The 24,625-nt window shown below is 39.4% G+C and overlaps 1 protein-coding gene across 2 annotated transcripts in view; it reads right to left on the bottom strand.

Moving 5' to 3' along the window:
* LOC126180665 (ras-related GTP-binding protein C) overlaps positions 1 to 24,625 on the bottom strand; it is an 89,148-nt gene that overhangs the window by 6,693 nt on the left and 57,830 nt on the right. Inside the window, exons 4-8 of one of the 2 annotated variants that reach the window (XM_049924711.1) lie at positions 21,927 to 22,104; positions 19,176 to 19,312; positions 15,856 to 15,998; positions 12,149 to 12,297; positions 5,326 to 5,539 (exon numbers count right to left, since the gene is read on the bottom strand). In XM_049924711.1, coding sequence (XP_049780668.1) covers positions 5,364 to 5,539; positions 12,149 to 12,297; positions 15,856 to 15,998; positions 19,176 to 19,312; positions 21,927 to 22,104 — 783 coding nt within the window. In that variant the 3' untranslated portion in view covers positions 5,326 to 5,363. The remainder of the gene's footprint in view (positions 1 to 5,325; positions 5,540 to 12,148; positions 12,298 to 15,855; positions 15,999 to 19,175; positions 19,313 to 21,926; positions 22,105 to 24,625) is intronic. The other variant, XM_049924712.1, reaches the window with a different exon arrangement.

Here is a 24,625-nt window from a genome sequence, read left to right as displayed (position 1 = left end):
CGAATGGTTTTTAGAATATTGCTGTACTAGATAGCCCTAACATGGAATATTGAACATATATGGAGAAAGGCAGTACAACTGGTCACAGGTTTGTTTAATCCATGGGAGAGTGTCAGAGAGATGCTGAAGCAACTGAACTGATAAGACTCTTGAAGATAGACATAAACTATCCCAACAAAGTCTATTAACAGAGTTTCAAGAAGCAGCTAAAACAATGGTAAATCCAGGATGAAATGTATGAATATTATGAAAAGGAAAGTTGCCACTCACCATATAGTGGAGATGCTGAGTCACAAATAGGCACAACAAAAAAACTATCACAAATAAAGCTTTCGGCCCATAAGGCCTTCGTCAAAAATAGATATCTCTCTCTCTCTCTCTCTCTCTCTCTCTCTCTCTCTCTCTCTCTCTCTCTCTCTCTCTCACACACACACACACACACACACACACACACACACACACACACACACACACACACACACGACTGCAATCTCAGGCAACTGTAGCCACACTGCAAGCAGCAGCACCAGTGCATGTTGGGAGTGGTGACTGGGTGGAGGTAAGGAAGAGGCTGGGGCAGGGAGGGGGGGCGGACAGTAGAGTAAGGGTACCAGACAGTGACATGCTGTTGGGGAGCGTGCAAGGGATGAGGTGGAGAGAGGGTGGGCAGCTAGTTGCAATCGAGAAGTTACACATAGGGCAGGGGAGGGGCAGCGGAAATAAGAAAGTAAAAAGACTGGATTGGATGGCGGAATTAGGGCTGTACAGTGCATGAATGGGAACAGGGAGGCTAGGTGAGTGAGGACAATGACTAACGAAGGTTGAGGCCAGGAGGGTTACGGGAATGTAGGATATATTGCAGGGAAAGTTCCCACCTGCACAGTTCAGAAAAGCTGGTGTTGATGGGAAGGATTCATATGGCAAAGGCTGTGAAACAGTCACTGAAATGGAGGATGTCATATTTGGTAGCGTGCTCAGCAGCCGGGTGGTCCACATGTTTCCAGTTTGTTGATGGCCATTCATGCAGACTGACAGCTTGTGGGTTGTCATGCCCACATAGAAAGCAGCACAGTGGTAGCAGCTTAGCTTGTACATCACATGACTGGTTTCACAGGTAGTCCTGCATTTGAAGGGATAGGTGATGTTTGTGACAGGCTGGAGTATGTGGTGGTGGTGGTAGGATGTATCGGACAGGTCTTGCATCTATGTTTATCACAGAGTTATGAGCAACGAGGTAAGGGGTTTGGAGCAAGGGTTGAGTGAGGATGGATGAGTATATTGTGCAGGTTCTATGGACAGTGGAATACAACTGTGGGAGGGGTGCGAAGGATAGTGGGCAGGACATTTTTCATTTCAGGGCATGATGAGAGGTACTCGAAACCCTGGTGGAGAATTAAGTTGCTCCAATCCTGGGTGGTACCAAGTTCGAGGGGAATGTTCCTCTGTGGCCAAACGATAGGTCTTTGGGAGATGGTGGGGGACTGGAAAGATAACGCATGGGAGATTTTTTTTTTTACAAGGTTGGGAGGATAATTACAGTTTGTTAAAGCTTCAGTGATACCCTCAGTATATTTCGAGAGTTACTGCTCATCACTGCGGATGGAATTACCATGGGTGGCTGGGCTGTATGGAAGGAACTTCTTGGTATGGAACAAGTGGCAGCTGTCGAAGCGAAGAGGTATTGCAGATGGTTAGCAGGCTGTCCCTGTGCACTCCCCAACAGCACTGGACTGTCCGCCACCCCCGCCCTCCTATCCCTCCCCCTCCCTGCCCCAGCCTCCTCCTTACCCCTATCCAGTTGCGACTCCCATCATGCACTGGTGCTGCTGCTGCTTACAGTGTGGCAAAATTTGCCTGAAACTGCAGTCATGTGTGTGTGAGAGTTGCATTTGCGTACGCGTGTTTGTGTGTGTGTGTGTGTGGGGGGGGGGGGGGGGGCGTCTTATTTTTGACGAAGGCCTTACAGGCTGAAAGATTTATTTGTCACAGTCTTTTTGTTGTGCCCATCTGCGGCTCGGCATCTCCGCTCCATGGTGAGTGGCAACTTTCCTTTTCATAATATTATTACTATAGGAATATACTACAGCCTCCCATGTATCGTTCACATAATGATTGTAAGGATAAGATTACAATAATTATTGCACACACAGAGGCATTAAAACGATAATCATTCTTCCTGGGCTACATAAGTGAATGGAACAGGAAGGAACCTACAACGGAACATACTCTCTGCCATGCACCTTACAGTGATTTGCAGAGTACAGATGTAGATGTAGAATGGAATGCCAAGTTTATGATTTTTTAGCAATAAATGATCTTGGCGGCAATGTTCCCGATTTGATGAGATCCTTCTTTATCAACGGGAGAAATAGAAGAGGCTTTTGTTAGGTTGTTCATTATCTTGAGGACAGAAGTAGTTGGGATAGCCCTTAAGCTTAAGGTGAAACCAACAAGAAAGGTGCCCAAATAATTAAACACTGCGAAGGACCTACAGCTGATGCTTGCCACAGCAGGAGTGTATAAAATCTCCTGTATATGTGGTCCAGTGTAAATAGGAACTAGAAAAAGAAGCATTAACACCTGACTTGGGGAAAGCAAGAGCAATTCTTATCTGAGGAACATGGATAATTTTGCAGTAGTATGTCATGCACTGGGAGCAGGAAACCACTTAATTCATTTCTCCAATACTATAATTTTATCAAGATCCAGTCATTAATGTTCTAGAATGTGCAAAGAGGGCATATAAATTCAAAAGCACAAAAGATGAAGGACTTAAATTAGACAAGCTATGGTCATTAATGCTAAATCAAGCAATGAGTGCCAATTCTTCAGCATTGCAAACTCCGTAACACATGTTGGCATGACTCTGCAATCTTAGGCAGTAGTCTGATGGTGTCACGAACCAACAGTCGCATGGTACACAAAGTTCGGCTCGGTCAGCTTGTTTAAATTTGCACTTCTGAGTCTCCACTGACGTGTCCACCAATGTAAAATGAAATGTCTTCGACCAAAGCTTAATAGCAGTAAAAAAGAAAAAGGAAAATTGAATGATAATGTGGCATTAATGGTCAGGAGACACAATCAGTGGTTGTTCTGCTGCCTAGTGCAAGTATTTTTTATTTGACACCACTTCGGCAATCTGCACATCAACAATGATGGTATCATGAAGGAATCCCACATACAATCTTTCCCTTCCCGTCCCGTCCCTCCTAAAGTGATATTCCACTGCCGACTCAATCTATGAAATATCTTATGCATCCAACCAGTACATTCTAATCCAGTCCTGCTACATCTACATCTAGGTGTAGACACATCCTATCAGAGGCAGGGCCACCTGTGAAAACTACTCTTAACATACACTAAGGAGTTTCCATTACCACATTTGTTGTTCTGTGCGATTAGAAGTTTAAAATAACAAAGGGGACTGAATGGCTAGCCAGCACATAGAATCAGTAGATAAAAATTCCAGAACTTGCGAGAGATTAAAAGTGGGAAAATACTATTCCTAGGTTTTGGAACTGTTGGTTTCTTCATCAGGGGGGAAAGAGGGGTACATCTGGTAAGGTTGAGATGGTGCAGTGGTACCCAATTGTAACAATGAGGGGGCAGTGTCAGACTGAGGAGCAGCTGACAGGTCATTATCTGGTAAGCACTGTGCTACCTTTAATTTCCTACAGTTTCACTCGAGGGGTCCATACCACAGAGGTAATTGGGATCCTTCCATCCAGCACTAGTTTCTTAAATTTCAATAGTGGGTACTTGCTCTCAGACATATTCTCACGTCCTCTCATCGTCCTGGACTTAACCTCCACAATTTACTTATTTATATATTTTTCAAATCTTAGTATTTTTTCCTCAAATTTGTATATTATTTATAGCTTGTTTTTCTTTTCTTCATTTACCCCTTTTTCCTTTGTTTTTTGTCATCCCCCCTCCCCCCTCTCTGATTTTTCCTCATCCCCTTTCCTGCTTTACTCTTAGTACAGCATTGCAACATCAATCCCACTTCTCATTTCTCTTTCTCTCAATCTCTTTTTTCTTCTCATTCCTACCTCTTATCTCTCGTCTACAGCTGGTTCAGTGCTTATCAGTGTACTAACTTTGATCTTCTACTGTGTTTTGCATATCACCTTTCATTTTCATCTTCCTTTGTCATCAAAATAAATGGTTCCCTCTCAACATAGGGTCCGTGAATGGTATCCCTGTTTACCAACCTTTCCTCACTACCTCTGTTTCCTCACTGGCAAAGAAGTTCCAAAAGCTAGAAATAGTTTTTCCCAACTTTTGATATACCTATTGGCAATACTGAAATTTTGTCCCCTGGAGGTACGTACTTGCCATTACTCTGTTTCCTTATAATTTTGCAGTTTTAGTAAATTATCCTTTTAGAATAAGCTTAATAACACGTTAACATTATGAATTAAAACAGACTTCTACTCACCACACAGTGCAGTCATTGAGTGGCAGACAGGCCCATTTGAAGGAATACTGTTGGACATTATTAAGCTATTGGAAAAAGTTCTCCATCAGCTATAGAAACACACAAACATACTCACATATGCACAACTCACTCATACATGGCCACTGTCATTTGCAGACACTGAAGCTTGATGGTATGAATGTGTGTTTTTCTAGACCTGATAAAGGACTTTGTCTGATAGTTTAGTATCTAACAAAATCCTTTAAGTGTGTCATCAGTCACTCAATGCCTCCTCTATGTGGAGATTAGCAATCTATCCCAATTCATATTATCTTCCATCTTGGAATCTCCATTGCTTAGTAATATATTACTAGGATATAAATGGTGACTGATGTTTTGAATGCATGAGAATATAAAAAAAGACAAAAATAGAATATTAGGAAACACAAAAGTATACTAGCATAAGCAATAAGGAATGAAAAAACTTACTGTCTCATGTTAGCTTGGCTTTGTATTAAGGCCAATCTAAGGAATTTTCAGCCGCAGTTTGTATGTTTTAAAGTAATTATAAAATTAAAAAGACAGGAATTATTAAGCAGAAGTGGTAAACAGAAACACTGCCCTCTTTGCATTGGAATGTTATTGCTTCCAGTTATGATCCATTACTGATTGGCGAGTCATAAATTTGTAGTCATGTAATTGTTACTTGCTTTGTGTCATTCCTTGGATTCTGAGAATTATTTAAACTGAAATCACTGGAAGAGTATAAGGTCTTACAGACTATTTCAAAACAAGATACGTACGGTTTCAGAAAATGGAATTATTTGTTTGAGTTGCAATGACTAACAAGTCAATTCTATTTTTGTATTTTTCCACTTTTTTTAAAATTTATTTTGAGAAAGTACCTTGCCTGTTTCAATCCTTGCAGACTCCGTTTACTGCCTCAGCTTTTCATATTGGCACCATTTACTTGTGGCTGTTCCATGCCTGCTGACAGGCTATTCACATGGTTTGCTACATGGCTGTTTGTTGTATTTCCTAATGCCTGGCTCTTATTTCTCAATTCAAATACTTGCTGTATGGCTTCTCGGAAGCAAAGAAAATTGTAGTCAATTACCCCTGAAAAATAATATTTAACAATAATTCATCACTCAAAAAGCAACTTGACATAGGTTTCTTCAATAGTCCAAATACACATTAATTCCACCTACATTGAGAGATTCAAATGTAGAGTGGACACCATACAACATATGAAAAAGAGAGAGAGGGGGAGGTACATTTATTATAAGTTTATTATGATTTGAATACAGCAACTATCTTGCCACTTACAATTCCTTAAACAATCACATATTCTTTCTCAACAACATTTTCTGTTTAGTTTTATTTATTTATTTCACTTTATTCTGAAATCTGTTGATCCCAACAGCATTAGAGTTGCTAGAAAATGGAATGAGTCAGTGCTCTTATAATATTTACAGTCATGAATTATTATGAAAATAAAAATTTACAATACTGTATACAGTAGGGTACAACAAACTTAAGATTCATGATAGTAATCATATAAACTAATGTTGAATTTTAATACAAGACAATAAATTATATAACAAGACATTCAGAGTTAACATTTACACATACATTATGAGACATTCATTCATATAAGCAATGACTTAATACTTTAAACTCAATATGACATCTTTTATGATAAATAATAATTTACATTTATGCTCACACTAAATGGGACATCCTAGTCATACAACAAAAGTACATGTATGTGCACTCATTTATGCTAAAAAATCACTAATTGAGTGGAATTAATTTTGCTAAAGATATTCTATGAATCTGCTCTTTTATATAGTTGTTTCAAGAGTAAGACTTCTGAAGTCTCTAAGTAGAGCACTGAAAACTCTCATGCCTGATAAACTTACTCCTTTCTGCAAAAATGTGAAGTTCATTCGGTTACTATGAAGTCCTGTTTTCACTTTGTACTGTAGTCATGATAGGCACTGTTGGTTTTAAAAATAGAATGGTTTTGTTAATGAAACACACAAGGGAGATGATATACTGAGAGAAATTTTAAGAAGCTGTATTTTCAAGAACTAATTTCTGCCACGGTGTTTTAGATAAACAGTATTCATTATGCATATAACTCTCTTCCAAGTGGTGAAACTCTTTTCATCAATGGCCACTTACACCAAAAGATGATGCAATAAGACAATTGCACCTGAAAATATCCAAGTAAGTCTGATGGCATCCTTATGTATAGATGATGCAATTACCTACAGAAAATAAAGTCTTGTAACCCTGCAATAATCCAGCCCTCTGGTGGAGCCAGCTTCATTGGTATTGTCTCCTTTGGTGACGAGTCCGCTGCGAGAAATCTCACACCCTCTCTGGTTACGTGCCAATAGGTCATGGCACAAACCTGGCTATTTTTGGCCTTAGTTTGCCTTTTCAAGGGGGAGAGATTTAGCATCACCACCAGCAGATATAGAGATAGATGCAGATGAGCTGGCATGGGTATAGCAGCAGAGTAGCTTAGAACATTGCCACGGGACGCATATGTAAGGCACTGATGGACAGGCCCACTGACCCAGGTGTTTATCAGCCAGTGGCAATAAGCTTGGTCCAGCAGTTCTTACGTGGGACATCATCTACCTCGGGCCCGACCTCTGCCTCACTCTGCGCTCTGTTTTTTGTGTACTTAGTTTATCCTATCACTCATGCTGGTGATGTTATGTTTGCTCTGTGCTAGTCTCTACACAGTGTTCAGACTCTCTGCTCCCCTCGAAGATTGACTTGCAAGCAGAGTTTTGGCTCTATGGGCTATCAGTTGAGTAGCCCTTGGCTAATATAGTAATACTTTTTGCTGAACATGACGGCTTGTGATGTCATTGTGCCTGAGCAGATACAAAAGTACCTTAATGTGAGAATAAATGTTTTGCTTCATTAACAAATCTTTACACTACACATCCTGTTTCTTATTCCATGCTCCCCACCCAGTCCCACAACAGTAAAACCAGTCAAAATGTGCAAATCATCATCATCTGATCTCCACTAATTTCAAAGGTATAGATTGATGCATGTACAAGCATGCTTTGACCGTGTGCAGAAGAAGGATTTTTGTGCATGCCTGCACTTGCATACGTCTCAAGCTTTCAGTTATTTGTGCATGTGCATTAACACAATGAGAATTGTCATTGACACACTAAATCCAACACCAGAACTGTGACTTCATTACCCGTCAAATGTAACACCACAAGATCTCCAACTGTAACAGGCAATGGACCGAGAATGGAGAAAGACGTGCATCAAGTCTGGTTTTAGAAAATCTCAATCAATAAAATCCTCTCACATATTCCTTGCATGAATGTTAAATTCAGAAAATGTCTAAGGGATCTCAACAGCTTTCACCAAACTACTACTTACTTTCTGTGAATCACAAAAATGCTGGAAAGCAACTGTACATTCTTTTCCATACAATGTCTACAGATGTGCAGCTGCCAAGAAAAATATGGAGCCACATCAATCACATCAGAACCAAGCACGCAAGAGGCAAAATATCTGTTTGTAAATGGGGTAATCTACACAGCCTATAATGTAGCTGCAGTTCAAAGCAAGAAACATTAGAATATATTACTAGTGAATATCTTGTAAGAATACTTCAAGGAAACTGGGAAAACTTCATACAGACTCGGACAAAGTCTACTGTACGGTTATGTTCCCTAGACACAGAGCTCTGATGGAACTGTCTTATTAATAATTTCTCTAAATTTTCGTTAATTGTAATATTATACTAGTTAGTTAATATTTTCCTGTATTTTACTTTTGTGTTATTTTGCTGCAGTTTTAACATAAAGAGATAAAGAAGATTGTCTTGGTATTAATTGAGGCTAGTCCCTTTTCTCTTTGTACCTCTTACATTGCTTTACATGATTCAGGGCATTCTTGATGATTCAAGTGCAAATTATCAGAGTCAGACATGGGTTATCCAGTTTGCGGATTATTCGTGCATTAAAAAACTGCAGTTTTTTTCCATACCAAATAGCAATAAACAAGCCGCCATATAACAGTAAGTGCTATTTCCACTGTTTAAACAACTGCCCAGTGCCAACAAAATACTGTTTCCATTGTTGTCAGCCAGCCTGTTCGCGTAAAAAAAAAAAACTGATATTGATCAGTGTGTAAGTGTCAATGAAGCAAGTTATAAGACATGTGGAAGAGAGATGATGGGAAAAAAAGAAAGGTGAAACTGCAAAACTAAGTGCTGATTATGGTATTCGAATGCAGTGTTTGGGACATTAAAAAGAATAAGCAGAAAATGCAAGATTTTGTCTAGTTTTAGACCATCTGCACGAAAAAACGTGAAGAGATCTATTTAAGATGACTTAGATTCTATTCTTGTGCAATGGTTTAGTAAAAAATGAGCAGAAGAATTAATTTTGTCAGGCATGAAGTGTGCTGAAAAAACTAAATTTTTTCATGAAGTGCTAGGTTTTCAGGGAGAATTTAATGCCTCAATCTGAATGGTTAACCAAATTCAAGCATCACAGGATTCGCAAACTTGCTGCATAAGGTGCACGGCTCAGTTCAAATGTTGCGGCAGCCGATTCCTTCTGCGAAGGGTTCAAGAAATCTGTGGAGGATGAGAATTTCATGCCAGATCAATTTTCAATGCAGACAAAAGTGGCCTGTATAGGAAATGTCTACCAATCAGATCTCTTGCTTTTAAGAATGAAATTTGTGCTCCTGGATATAATTGGCTAAGGATTGCATTACGATTTTGTGCACCAGTAATGTTTTTGGGAACCACAAAGTGAAACTACTAGTGATTGGAAAATCAAAAAACCCTGAGGTTCAAGGAATCACAGCTAATGGCCTTCCTGTGCATTATTACAACCAAGACTACAGCCTAGCCACCCATGGTCATCACATCTGTAGTGACAAGCAGTCCCTCTCGAAATATACCGATGGTCTCAATAAAGCCTTCACAAACCATAATTATTCTCCCAATAATGTGAAAAAAAAAAAAATCTCCCATGCCTTATCTTTCCAGTCTCCCATCACCCCACAAAGTCCTACCTTCCGGTCACAGAGGAGCATTTCCCTCATAACTCAGTACCACCCAGGACTGGAGCAACTGAATTACATTCTCTGCCAGGGTTTTGACTACCTTTCATCCTGCCCTGAAATGAGAAATGTCCTGCCCACTATCATTCCCACCTGCCACAGTGGTATTTCATCATCCATCCAACCTACATAACACACTTGTCCATCCCTACACAACCCCTGCTCCCAACCACTTATCTCATGGCTCTTATCCACGTAATAGATCTAGATGTAAGACTTGTCCCTTACATATTCCCACCACCACCACCACCACCACCACCACCACCTACTCCAGTCCAGTCACACACATCACCTCTCCCATCCAAGGCAGGGCTACCTCTGAAACCAGTCATGATCTACAAGTTAAGCTGCAACCACTGGTCTGTCCGCATGAATGGCCACCCATAAACTGTGGCCATGAAACAAGAGGACCATCTTCTTGTTGAGTAGGCTGCCAAACATGACGTCCTTCATTTCAATGACTGCTTCACAGCCTGTGCCATATGGATCCTTGCCATCAACATCAGCTTTTCTGAATTGCGGAGATGGGAACTTTTAGTGCAATAAATCTTATGTTCCTGGAACCTTCCTGGCCTCAACCTTCATTAGTCATTGTCCTCTCCCATCCAGTCCCTTCTCTGTTCCCACTCCAGCACTACACAGTCCTCATTCCTCCATCACATCCAGTCTTTTTACTTCTCCTCTTTTCTGCTATCACCCCCCCCCCCCCCCTCTCCACCTCTCCCCTGCCTTCCGTCTAATCTCCCGATTGCACACAGCTGCCCTACCATCTTTCCACCTTGTCCCTGCATTCTCCCCAACAGCACGTCACTGTCCGGTGTGTGTGTGTGTGTGTGTGTGTGTGTGTGTGTGTGTGTGTGTGTGTGTGTGTGGTCTAAGTTTTGATGAAGGCCTTACTGGCCAAATGCTATATTTGTAACAGTCTTTTTGTTGTGCCTACCTGCGACTCAGAAGCTCCGCTATATGGTGACTAGCAACTTTCGTTTTCACGGTAATGTTAGCTGATGAGAATGATCTGGTGGCATTCTGAAAAAAGTTGACTATTCTAGATGCCTGGCAGGAAGTCAAGCCACATACCCTAGTTTGGTCACGATGACAATTTTCCAGATGTAGAAGAATGCGATTTTCAACATTTCAGTGATCAAGAAATAACCACTGCATAAATACTGTATCTGGCAATGAGTTTAAATGGCTCTGAAGATGTTGGTGAAGAATATTTGAATGAGCAGCTGAAAACTGATGCAGGTGAACCTGGCTTCCAGTACATGAGTGATACCAAAATTGTGGCTGCTGCTTCACAATATAAAGAAGAAGACAGTGAATGTGATGATGATGATGATGATGATGATGATTTTGGTTTGTGGAGTGCTCAATGGCATGGTGGTCAGTGCCTGTAAAAATTCACAATCTTTTCATGTTCCCATCTTGCCACATTCTTGAATGATGATGAAATGATTAGGACAACACAAACACCCAGTCCCCGGGTGGAGAAAATCCCTGAACCGGCTGAGAATCAAACCCGGGACCCCGTGATCCAGAGGCAGCAACGTTTAACCACTAAATCACAAGCTGCAGATGACAGCGAATGTGAAAGTGGGGATGAAGACAGTGACCTTGTCAGTCACTGTACTGCATCGTAATGTGTTGATGTTCTCCTAGATTATATGGGCCAGAGGGGGTTTCAGTATGATGACATTACTGCTGCAAGGAAATTTCAAAAGGCTGTGCAAAAAGAGTCAGCACCTCTCAGAAGCAGACCAGCATGACAAACTACTCTAAAAAATAAACAGGCCTACTGTACCTACCCACAGAACTTCAAATTTATTAGAAAAAAAAACACACATTTGAAAATATCTCAATTATTTGACTTTTTCAATTATTCATGCATCATCTCCCCACATTACACCAATAATCAGGAGTATACTGCATTTCATTTCATTTCACATGTGTGCACACCTATTTTTCTTTCTTTTCTTTATAATATATCTTCTCATTTTCTCCCTTTTTTTATTACTTTCACTTTCCACCATCCTCATCTAACATTCTTTCACTTTTTGCTTTTCTTTTGGTTGCATTTGTAAATTTTATTCCTTCACTATTTCTGGTCCCAGCTCTTCTCTGTTTATTTCCAGGTGACAACAATGCATTATTACCAACACTCTAGAATTTGAATATGGGCTGTTGGCTGACTGTTACTTTCTTTCATTCTCAGCATCTTTGTTGGTCCAGTTGTTGGAATAACTTCATTTCCTCTTTCCCCACCTTTAATCTGTTGAACGGGTTAAAATTACAAGAGACAGGAATTTAACTGCATTTGTGTGTGCCTATTGTCATTTTTGTTATTTATGGTGCATTTTAATTTATTGCCATTGGTTCACATTCTTATCTGGTATTCCTCTTTCCTGCTTCATCACTGTTCACAGTTCAAACATAAAAAGCAGCAGTGCTAATGGAGCTTTTGTTATATGTTGTTCTCAATGAGGAAGATGCAAATATGAAGGGGGACTGCCTTCCAAGGAAACTAATTTTACATGTTATGCCAATCAAATTGTTGGCATTACACATAGATAATATTAGCAAATCAAACCCATTCAAACTTACCTTGTCTATCAAAGTTGTCTTCTCTTAGTATACACACTAGAGCTAGGAACTTATTCACTTCTCTTAAGTACAAAATAGTACCATTATTAAGTTTAATTAAGCTTGAACTCTGAGAATCAAATGCTGCTGCATCTGTGTCATCTCTGAGGCTGTAAACAAAGTGAAAATGCTATAAAAGTACCATACTAAGTATACACAAAAATGTGATTTACTGTAATTGCTAGTAAGTTAAATATTATTTAGTCTCTTTTGTTAAGTTCTCATGTGACAATTATACTAATAGACAACTTTTTCCCTATAAGCATTACTATCTTTCATTACTAATATGTTTCTCTGTTCATGATGAACTAATTATTTTCTGAATGAAAAACAATGCAGACAGATTCATGATAAATATTCACTCTGCCAATGCTCCAAAGAATGCCCCACTGGTGATGAGGTCATCAGAAATGGCAGACAATACTGAATTAATGTTAAGGAAGTAATACAACTATGTTCTTTTCAAAGGAATCATCTTGGTACTTGGCCTAACTGAAACCACAGAAAACCTGTCTGGACGGTCAGACAGGACTCTGAATCAGACAGGAATCAGAACCAACATGCTCTTCAAAGGCAGTTCTAGTTCCTTAACCGCTCTTCCATCTTGTTTGGAGCCTATCTTCTTCATCTTCATATTAATCCCGTGTAGTACGGAGTACACTGTATTCAAGATTTGGCAAATTTATTTTATTTAACTTTGCAGCTAGATGCCCTTCCTGTTGCTAAAGGTATTACCTAAAGGACGGAAGTCATGTGAACCTCCTGTTTGTGAACTGTGTAAACTTTTTTCAGTGTGTCATCGTATTTTAACTGTTCGTGTATCAGGTTTTCTGAGGTGGAAACTGGGGATGGAAACAGCCCAGCATTTGGATCAACAAGCATGGGAAACTACCCAAAAACCACAGTCAGGTTGGACGGTGCACCAGCCAAAGTCATTAATTTGCCACATGGATTCAATTCATCTTCATGCCTCACAAGCTAGCACGCTGCACGTGACGTTACATGAGCAGGTCATGTTGTTTGGTGTCAATGATAACAGGGGAAAAAAATATTCACTTGATTTTTTCCTTATTTAGCGATTTTTAAATATTTATAGTCATTCAAATTGTAAGAACATAACAGCACAGCATTTTATTGTGTGTTACATCTGACTGGATGGATAGAGAATCCCCTTCCTACCACATCCAAGTCCAGTGCCTTAAAACATTATGCTATAAAGGCTCAATTTTTTTGGAAACTACAGAGCTTTTCATTACCGTATTAATGAGATAAAGCTCCAAGTTCCATCACTGGCTGCTATTGGGATTTCTTCAAGTATCAATGGGATTTTCCTTTCTGAAAATGGTCTGTTTGTGCAGAAAGTACCATTTCACTTTTTACTGTATCTCTGACATTAATTTGCTGTGGAACAGAACAAATATGTTACAGGCTTAAGCATTACAACCTCTCTGGAGATCAAATTCTCCACTGTAGGAATCAATATGGATTCTGCAAGGAACTCATGTGAGATCCAGAAGGCAGCAACAGAGGTGCCCATCTGCTAACAGTAGCATAATGAACAAAATAAATATCAAACCAGTTTTGTAACAGCACTGGATAATCATAAAGAGAACTTAATATGCCATTCTCCGTTATGAGAAAATATCCAATTTGAAAATAGTTTTGGATATTCCATAAAGAAGTTTTATAGGACTGTTATTGTTCAAGAAGTGTATAAATAACAATCAATAACATCAGCACCTCCATGATTATATTCTCAGATGAAGTGTAGTATAGTTCGAAGTCACAGCAAAATGGTAGTAGCAGCACAGATGACAGGGACTTGATGCAGAGACTGCCAGTTGATTAACACAAAGGTGGAAAAATCACAATTGTAAAATATGCATCAGTACGCAATGCATACGGAACAATATAAGGTGGTCTCATCACATAAAATGGTTGTAGGATAGGTAGGCCTCAGACAAGAATTTGTTGGGAGAATCGCCCTGAACTGTACAACAAAATGTACCAACCACATCTCCACAAAACTAAACTTTTCACATTTATTTTGTAAAAGACTGATACAGTAAGAATTATTATATCTTGTAGTTTAATAGTGACTGCGTTAATCCACATACAGAATTAATAAATATTTACAGGACCAAAATCTGTAAAGTCTGTGAATCTTATCACTTACTGCAGTGACTTCATCGATGTATATCTAAAGCAATACATGATAATTTGTTCAAAAAACTGTACGGAGATCTACAAGTTTGGAAATTAGAATGGAACAATTAACAGTAAGAAGCTGGGTTAGTCCACAGGATAACAAAGGTTAAAACAACTGCTCATGAAAAGCAGTAAATCATTTTCTAGGTCCCGATCCTGGCACAAATTTTCATGTTACATTAAGCTGCAGAAAGGCCAAATGAAAAGTCACTTACACATAAGCTTTCGGCCACGGCCTTCATTCACACAATCAAGCACATCTCACGCACACATGACCGCCAACTTCTGCAGCTCAGGCCAGAATGCAACTATCATGTGGGACAGAAGCAGCACTCTGGAGGAGGGTGGGGAAAAAAAAATGTTCAAGTGTGTACGAAATCTTATGGAACTTAACTGCTAAGTCATCAGTCCCTAAGCTTACACACTACTTAACCTAAATTACCTTAAGGACAAAAACAAACACACACACACACACACACACACACACACACACACACACACACACATACCTGCCCGAGGGAGGACTCGAACCTCCGCCGGGACCAGCCACACAGTCCATGACTGCAGCGCCTTAGACCGCTCGGCTAATCCCACGCGGCGAGGGAGGGGAAGGGGAAGGGGAAGGGGAAGGGGAAGGGGATAGCAGTGTATCCGTGGGGGGGGAGAGAGGAACAGTGTTTGGAAAAGTGTACAGGGGATAGAATGCCAACAGGCGCAGCGTCAGGGGTTTTATGGCCAGGGAGATGCAGAAAACAGAGCAAAAAAGTGTAGCAGCAGGGAAAAATGGGCAGGTGTGTTGGCAGAGGGTGGCAAACAAACCATGCTTTTCACCATTTATTTTGTAACTGGCTGAAGAGATACTGCACAAAAACTGATGCAGTAAGACATATTATCTCCTGAATGTATCCTCTCTGTTTGCTGCCTTCTGCCAAAGCACCTCTTTTCCAGCTCCTTTCCTTTTCACTCCATTTTCCCCACTTCCCTGCCCCACAATCACCTGACACTGTACCTATTGGCATTGTGGTCCCTGCAATCCGCCAGACAGCTCTTCTTTCCCCCTACCTGTACACTGCTATCCTTTACCCTTACCTGTCCCCTCAAAATTGCTGCTACCACCCCACATGATAGCTGCATTCTCGTCCAAGCTTAGAGAGTTGGTAGTTATGTGTGCATAAGGTATGCTTGCTTGGGTGAGAGAATGGTGTGTGTTTCTCTTTTTCTGATGAAGGCTGTGGCCGAAAACTTACGTGCAGTCTGCAACTTAATGTGTCATCTTTATGGTGAGTAGCAATTTATCTTTTCCTACATTGTTGATATTACTGCCTGAAGTTTCCAATGTTTGACAAATTTTCATGTATTAGTTCAGGTGTAACCTGCATATCTGTTCTACTCAGAGTAGTTACAAATATTTACAGTAAGCAAAGGAAATATCATATTCTTAACAGAATTGCAATACTTACCCATAAATGCAAGAGACATCTATAACAACATCAATCATATCACAGCAAAGTTCATAGCTCTGCATGTCAACTGGAGAAGAATCAGTTGCTATATATATCTTCGACACAACATCAAAAAGAAAGGCTTTTTCAATTCCAGAATTCTGTAATATAAATGAGGAAGTAACTAACGAGACTTAATGGAAACAACAATATTATACAAGTTGATTCCACTAAAACATTTCTGACAAAAGTACTTATTAAAGACATGAAAAGAATAGATTGCTACTCACCACATACAGGAGGTGTCGAGTGGCAGACACAAACATTGGAAAAAAGGCTGGTAGATACTATTGGCTATCGCATTAAGGCCTTCATCACACACACACACACACACACACACACACACACACACACACACACACACACACACAGAGAGAGAGAGAGAGAGAGAGAGAGAGAGAGAGAGAGAGAGAGAGAGAGTCATCTCTGGGTACTAAGGCCTGACTGCATCTGAGGTGAGCAGCAATCTTTGCTGGGGTGGATTGTGGAGGTACAGAAGAGGCATGGGTTGGGTAGGGGGCGGGATAGCAGGGTAGGGGTAATGGAAGTTAGTGGTGCCTGCGGGTAGCATGCAGGGACATGATGGGGACAGGATCGGCAGCTGCTAGGTCCAGCACTGGGAGGCTGTACTGGGGAGGGCAGGGGAAGGGCAAAGGTGAGAGGAGAGAAGTAGAATAGGGAAAAGGACTACCAACTTCTTTGTATTGTGCAAGTAGGGACTCTTCCAACAACATATCCTTTATTTCCACAACCTTGCTAGTCCCTGCCCTCCACCTGCCTATCACCTCCCTCGTTCACACTCCATCACTAGAAATGTCTGATCCCATCAGTGCACCTGCTGAGTCCTTTCCCCTTCTCTACTACTCCCTTTGCCCCCCCCCCCCTCCTCCTCTAGCACAGCCTCCCAATGTTGCACTTAAGCAGTCACTGTCCTGTGCTCAGCACATCCCTAAGTACTCTCACAGGCAGCATGGGCATCTTCCCTCACTCCTACTCTGCTATCCTCCTCCCGCCATGCTGCTTCTGCATCCCCACTGCCCATCCCAGCAAAGATTGATTGCTACTCACCTTAGATGCAGTTATAGAAAGGCCTAAGCATCCAGAGATGACAGTGGCCATACATGCGTATGTGTGTGCATGGGTGTGTGTGTGTGTGTGTGTGTGTGTGTGTGTGTGTGTGTGTGTGATGAAGGATTTCCTCTAAGAGCTAATAATACCTGGCGTCATTTTTCACTGTGCCTGTCTGCCACTCAATGCCTCCTGTATTTGGCGAGTAACAATCTATCCTCTTCATACTGTTGTTATTCCATTCTACATTTCCCATTGTTTGATTTTACATTATTTATTCATTTTTACATGTTACATCAAAAGTAAGTCACAGTTCATGGGTGTGTTTTAAAGTCACATCTAGTTTGCAAATTACTTATCTTGCATAATACTAATAAATTATCCATAAATAATCATAAAAATGAACATTGCATTCATCAACTGTGAACAAATACCACTACCACTCCACTAATTACAGAAAAAATTTTCACCCAGTGTTACGGGTCACAAAATGATTTCAAACTTAATTTTACCTTTAACCAAAATTACGGTTGGGTGATGTAACTATTGATTAATAATGCTTTAAACATTACATAGCCTTACTTTAAAGAACTGTAATGTGGTTGAAAGCTGAAAGAAGTGAGTAAATGGGAGTATATACTGTTTGTAACAGAATAAAGTAGGTAACAAATACCTGCATGTTCCTCCATATGACAAAATACAGAAGTAAGAGTTAGAAAATACAGAGACCTCGCTAAATGGAAAAATGACTCAGAACTCAGATCTGATGCACATATAGCATAGCAGGACAAAGAGAAATTGTTCATGATATAGGGGTAGATAGCATACCACGATCCTTTGCCACCTAAATAATCACCACCTCTACAGAACCCCACTCAATCTGAGCTCTCTACATGAAACTTTCCATTGTATCCTTTAGCACAACTGAAAAGTGCAGTTTGAGCCTCAACTGAAGCAAAAAAGTAATGTAAAGTTTAAGACACTGGTGCCAACACAGTTCAGTACAGTTCACCCTAACATCACTGTGACCATGAGTGTCAGTGGGTCCTATGTCAACAGTACAAGGTCCTGACAGTATTGCAGGTATACACAGAAGCATGTTAGGGCATTTTCACCTTGCTGGGATAGTGGAGAAAGCAGCAGATTGACAGACTTTAACCTGCTTGTAGACTGGATATTTTCACCTTGCTGGAATGGTGGAGAAAGAAGATTGATAGACTTGAGCCTGTTCAGAGACCGTATAATAAATTTCTTGTACACTCTACCGACATCTGCAGTCCAATCCCTGTTAGTACACAGACTCAACAATACCAAATTTAAGGGCCTGAGAGTCTGACAAGAAATTCAACTGGACACCATTGCAAAATTCAATATCTTGCCACTTCTCAAAGTCAATTAACTTCTGAGGTACAAATCTTCATTCTTAAATCTAAAGCTTTTCTAATTTAAAAACAGTAGCTCTGTGAAGACAAATTGACAGGCTGAGCAAAGAAAAAAAAACTAAGTGCTGGACAAAAGGGAAACTTGCACTAAACTGTGAATTGAGAAGAGAAGAGGCAGAAAAAGTAGCCTAAATGATGAGCAGGTAAATGAAAAATGTCAAATTAGTTATTGGAGAAACAATTTTCAACTTCAGGTCACTTGACAAACAACATTTGTGAACTCTCAGCTATCTTTCCCTTCAGTATGCATGATTTTGTAAAAGTCGACTGGTGTCAGTGTGAACAGGGGATTTTGTAAAAGTGGACTGGTGTCATTGTGAATAGGGAAGATTTTACAGTAAATGAGTTTTTATTTCGTAAGAGCTGTAAGAAATTTTACATGCGTAAAGGTATCACAGGTATTGCAAATACGTAATAAAAGTTAGTGAATGGCAGAAGCTGGTTCTGGCAATTATATGAAAGTACTGGGGAGAAGAAGGGGATGGGGGGAAGACTTTGTAATCTCATTTGGTGCTTTGTTAAGATTCTCAGGAATTTTCCAAATGTTTTCACCCACTATGACTAAGTACCAGTGAGACAAAAATATATATCTGTCCTTATTGCACTGAAGCACTAAACAGTGTGAGTGATCAAAATGGAGAAACACAATCTAATCCTGATTTACACCACTCCTTCTGTCAAATTTGACTTTTTTTTGTCTTTCTTCTGCTAACAAGAAGCAGAAGCAGTCATTGAGTTAAACGACAGACAATATTTCACACTACTTACCGAAATCAATATATTCAACAGATTTTCCAATGTTGGTAATTGTGGAATCAGCTTTTGTACAACTTTACTGAATGCTTCAAATATACTGTGATCATAAATAGAAGTCAGATGAAAACTCAAGTGAATCTGATCAAATCCTAGAATACACAAAGGAACATAATTAGCACTTTATTTTGCTTAATTTTGTAACATATTTATTGCAATGATAAAAATGAATGACATAATATCAATTTACTTAAGAAAAACAACAACAACAACAACAACAACAACAACTACTACTACTACTACTACTACTACTACTACTACTAAACGCGGCAGAAAAATACAAATAATCAAGAGAGTGAAAATAGCACATCACTTGGCACATTCATCGATAGGATCGCATTAACAATACAGCTTCCTGACTGGTCTGTGGGACATTGTCATCAGTTTTATTGCTGTCACTGTATTCATATAATTAATCTGTGCTTTCATGCAGGATAGATTCATCGTATTGTTAGCATAATCTCTTCCTTTTAGACGTCCCAAAAGTAAATGATGATGATGATGATAATAACTGTACAGCAAACTGAATTCCAATGATGGCAGTGTGTAGGTGGTTGGCTGGGGGAGAGGATCAAACAGCGAGGTCATTGGTCCCATCACCTTGGTCCCATCACCTCAAGTGACAGAAACCAAGGGAGGAACAACACAAACAGCGTATTCCAGTCTCGAGGAAGGGAAAATGGACAAATAAAGAGGCAAAAGGAACGTCATGGTGGCAGCAGCAGGAAGAGTAAAGAATTTGGATGGGTCGGGTGGGGGGGTGGGGTGGGGGTGGGGATGGGAGGGGGTGGGTAGTGGTGCCCCAGAAATGCTACGCACGTTGGGGCACCAGCACCAACAACAACTCTTCCCGATCCCCACAACATACCATGATCATGGCACAATGGGGAAAACACCTGAGCAAGAAGACACAAGAAAGGGGAAAACAAAATGGCAGAAAAGATCAGACAAAATGCAGGGAAAAGGGTGGGGAGAACCTGGCAAGTGTGGAGGCAAGAGCACGGTCCCAGAACCAACGCCAACACTAACTGAGGGACCTCAATTCTAGAGAGAAATTCAGCTACTTAAACCTGACTTTTGTAAGTGAGGGGGGAGGGAGGGGGGGTAGAGGATGAGGACGAACATAACCATGTGAGGGACATCCATCAACACCCAGGACAAGGAAGGTGAAAGGGCATATTTAGTGCGGAGGGCCAAACGGCGAAAGCAGTTCAGCAAAATATTGATCATTGTGAGGGGGGGGGGGGGGGGGGGGGAGCAGCTCATTGTAGAGTAAAAAACCATGGGCCATCTAGTAGTATGGCCGATACGATGATGGCAGAGGATGGTATGTACCACTGCTGGTGGTTGGGTTTAAGCTAGTGAGCTGCAGCATGCCAGCCAGTGAGACTAACCAATATCCACGCAGCATGCACCCCAGCTCGTGGCAATGTATCACAAGGGAGTCTCTAGAATGTTGAACTGCACTGCTGCTATTGAGAAATGACCTGTAAATGAATTACTAACACAGTCACTGAAGAAAACTGCTGAAAAATGGAATCTGAAAGTCAGTGTTTAGGGAACTCCATGTCAATGGGCATTAAATCCTAACTTACCTTGCATTTTTTGAAATCTGTACGTATTTCATATCCATTACTCCTAAATCGGATCCAGGATGTTGTTATGATATTTAGAAGGTAGCATTGCACATATGGTTTACAATTACGGATACTAACTGGAGAGAGTGTATATAATTTTTTCGTGCAAAAGTATGAGTTATGTTGTAAATAAACAAAACACAATTTGCAATTTCCTTGTCATAAAACAAAGGTGTATGCCTGGTAGTCTGCAAAATTTTTGCAATATTGTCAAATAAAGACATGGTAGGAGACTATGGCTGTTACATGAAATAAACTGTTGCAGTGTACAGCAACGGGCCCCAAGTTGGTTTCAGATTACTGTATTCAAAAAGTACAATTCGCGATTTAAAATTTATACAAATCATCATCAAATGGCTTTTATGCCTTTGCCAGAACAAATGATACACTGGTTTACTGGTGAGTTGCCCAACAATAAAGAATAATACACAGTCACAAAGGTGTAACAAAGATGGGTGCACTACAGATGTGTTAGAATGTAACTTATATGAAATGTCCACCTGGCACATTTGGTTCTAAAGACATTCACATTTGCATCGTAACACATGTTGCTTTTCATTATAAAATACAGATGAACACTTTACATAAGTTACATTCTAACACAAATTTGTAGTGCAACCATTTACATGACAGTTTTGTAACTGTGAATATTTGTTTATCCTAGGGCAACCAATCAGTAAACCATTGTATAATTTGTTTTGATGACAGCACAAAAGTCATCAGATGATGAACCTTGTAAATTCAAAACCAGAAGGGTACTTTTTTAATAAAGTAATCTGAATCCAATTTGTGGCTGGTTGCTGTACTCCATCAACAATTTATGAAAACTTATACTTTTTACTAGTGAATGGTAGATACTGTTCATCATCTACCCTTGTAAATATAAACACCATATAATTAGTGTACACATTCCATATTTTACCATCCAACTTGTACTAAAAAACAACTACCTGTAGTGAGTTTTGTAGTGAACAGTATATTGCAGAATATAGCTAACAAATGGAGGAAAACAAAAAACAGATAGTTTCACATTATATTTATGAGCTTTTTCGTTCAGCATATTACTAACCTGAATCTGCAAGATCATCGTTAGCTCTCTGATGAATATCTCTCTGTGTTTCCATCTTATAATCATCTGATAATCCATCTACTTTATGAATGAAAACCTCAAATTTAATGCTCTGATTAACTTTGAAGGCTTTTGTAACAGTAAGATTTAATTTCATCAGTGCTTCCATGTAATCATCCTGGAAATGAATAAACACTGTTAAGCTTACAATCATTCATTCAAACATTATCATTCTTACTGGAAATGTGACAGAGAGGATCACAAAAAATACACTTTGAAATTAACAGTTACAATATTCAAACCTATTGTAAAAATTGAAGTGCTAATGAAACACAAAGAAGAATCACAAGTAAGTGCCTGACTTAAGTGAAGCATGAACACAGACTTTGGTTAGATTAGATTAGATTTACTTTCATTCCAACTGATCCATAGTGAGGAGGTCCTCCAGGATGTAGAACATGTCAGAAAAACAACAATACATGGCAAATATTTACAACTAAAACAAATAAACTAATGTACCATTCCACAGGTCCCAAGTGGAATGATCGTCATTTTTTAATGAACACTATATGAAAGAGTCATTTTATAAATACTAATGCACTGAATTTAAAATAAAAAAGTTTTTTTATTTATTTATAAGGTAATAAACATGTAATACAACTACTATAATACAATGAACATATTACTGCACAGAAATGGTGCAGAAGTTAGATTGTACTCTCTCTCTCTCTCTCTCTCTCTCTCTCTCTCTCTCTCTCTCTCTCTCTCTCACACACACACACACACACACAACACACACACACATACACATACACACACACACACACACACACACACACACACTTACAATGAACACATTACTGCACCGAAATTGTGCAGACGTTATATTAGTTGGTTTTACTGAGAAATTCATCAATGGAGTAGAAGGAGTTGGCCACCAATAAATCCTTTAGGCTTCTCTTAACCTGAATTTCATTGGTTGTTAAGCTTTTTATGGCTGCTGGCAAGTTACTGAAAATGTGTGTTCCTGAATAATGCACACCTTTTTGTACAAGACTAAGTGACTTTAAATCCTTGTGAAGATTATTCTTATTTCTAGTATTGATTCCATGAATTGAGCTGTTGGTTTGAAAAAGTTATATATATTTTAATGACAAATTTCATTAAGGAATAAATATATTGGGAAGCAGTAGTTAGTATCCCTAGTTCCCTAGACAGGCTTCTGCAGGATGTTCTCAAGTTCACACCACATAACTCTTACTGCATGTTTTTGTGCCTGGAAAACCTTAGCTTGGCTTGATGAATTACCCCAAAAAATAATCTCATATGACATTATGGAATGAAAGTAAGCATAGTATGCCAGCTTTTTCATTTTTTTATCCCCTATGTCTGACAGAATTCACATTGCAAATAGAGATTTTTTAAGACGCTTCAGCAGTTCTGTGGTGTGCTCCTCCCAGTTGAATTTATTATCAAGCTGTAATCCCAAGAATTTAACACCATCCAATCCTTCTATCTGCTTGTCATAGTCTGTTAGGCATGTACTCGTGGGACACCCCTTACAAGTTCTCAACTGCATGTAGTGTGTTTTTTCAAAGTTTAATGACAAAGAATTGGCTGGGAACCAGTGATTAATGTCCACAAATATTTTATTAGCTGATCTTTCTAAAACTACACTTCATTTACTATTTATTGCAATGTTTGTATCATCAGCAAACAAAACGAACTTGGCATCTGGTAATGTTACTGATGAAAGGTCATTGATATACACAAGAAAAAGTGTGTGTGTGTGTGGGGGGGAGGGGGGGGGGGGACCCCCACATGTAATTAGTTCCCAGTTGGATGATGCCTGATAGCTTGATACATGTCTCTTTCCTAATAACACCCTTTGTTTCCTGCCAGAAATATAAGATTTGAACCATTTTGCAGCATTTCCTGTTACACTATAATATTATAATTTATTTAACAGGATATTGTGATTTACACAGTCAAATGCATTTGACAGATCACAAAATATACCAGTTGCCTGCAATTTTTTGTCTAATGAATTAAGCACATTTTCACTGTAAGTGTAGATAGCCTTCCCAATATCAGAACCCTTTAGAAATTTAAACTGTGACTTTGACAGTATGTTATTTGAGATAAGGTGGTTATACAGCTGATTGTATATTACTTTTTCTAAAATTTTTGAGAATGCTGGCAACAATGAAATTGGACGGAAAATTGATGCTGTTTCTTTATCTACCTTCTTAAACGGTGGCTTAACTTCAGCATATTTCAACCATTCAGGAAATATTCCACTGATAAATGACTGGTTACACATATAGTTTAATACGTTACTTAAATCAGAATCACATTCTTTAATTAACTTTGTTGATATTTCATCATATCCATTAGATGTTTTTGATTTTAAAGATTTTATGATGGACATTATTTTTGCTGGGGTAGTTAGGGTCAAATTCATATTATGCAAGTTACTTGAAATGTCTGGTCTGAGGTATTCCATAGCTGTATCTACTGAACCTGACAACACCATCTTTTCAGTAACAGTTATGAAATGTTTGTTAAAAAGTTCTGCAACACTATACACATCTGTCACCAATTTATCATTTACTCTTAATGCTATTTGTTCCTCTTCATGTCTGGTTCTACCAGTCTCCTCCTCCTCTATATCCCATACTGTCTTTATTTTGTTATCT

The sequence above is a fragment of the Schistocerca cancellata genome, chromosome 1, assembly GCF_023864275.1.
Source record: "Schistocerca cancellata isolate TAMUIC-IGC-003103 chromosome 1, iqSchCanc2.1, whole genome shotgun sequence".
NCBI lineage: Eukaryota > Metazoa > Arthropoda > Insecta > Orthoptera > Acrididae > Schistocerca > Schistocerca cancellata.
This window is presented reverse-complemented; position numbering and strand designations above follow the sequence as displayed.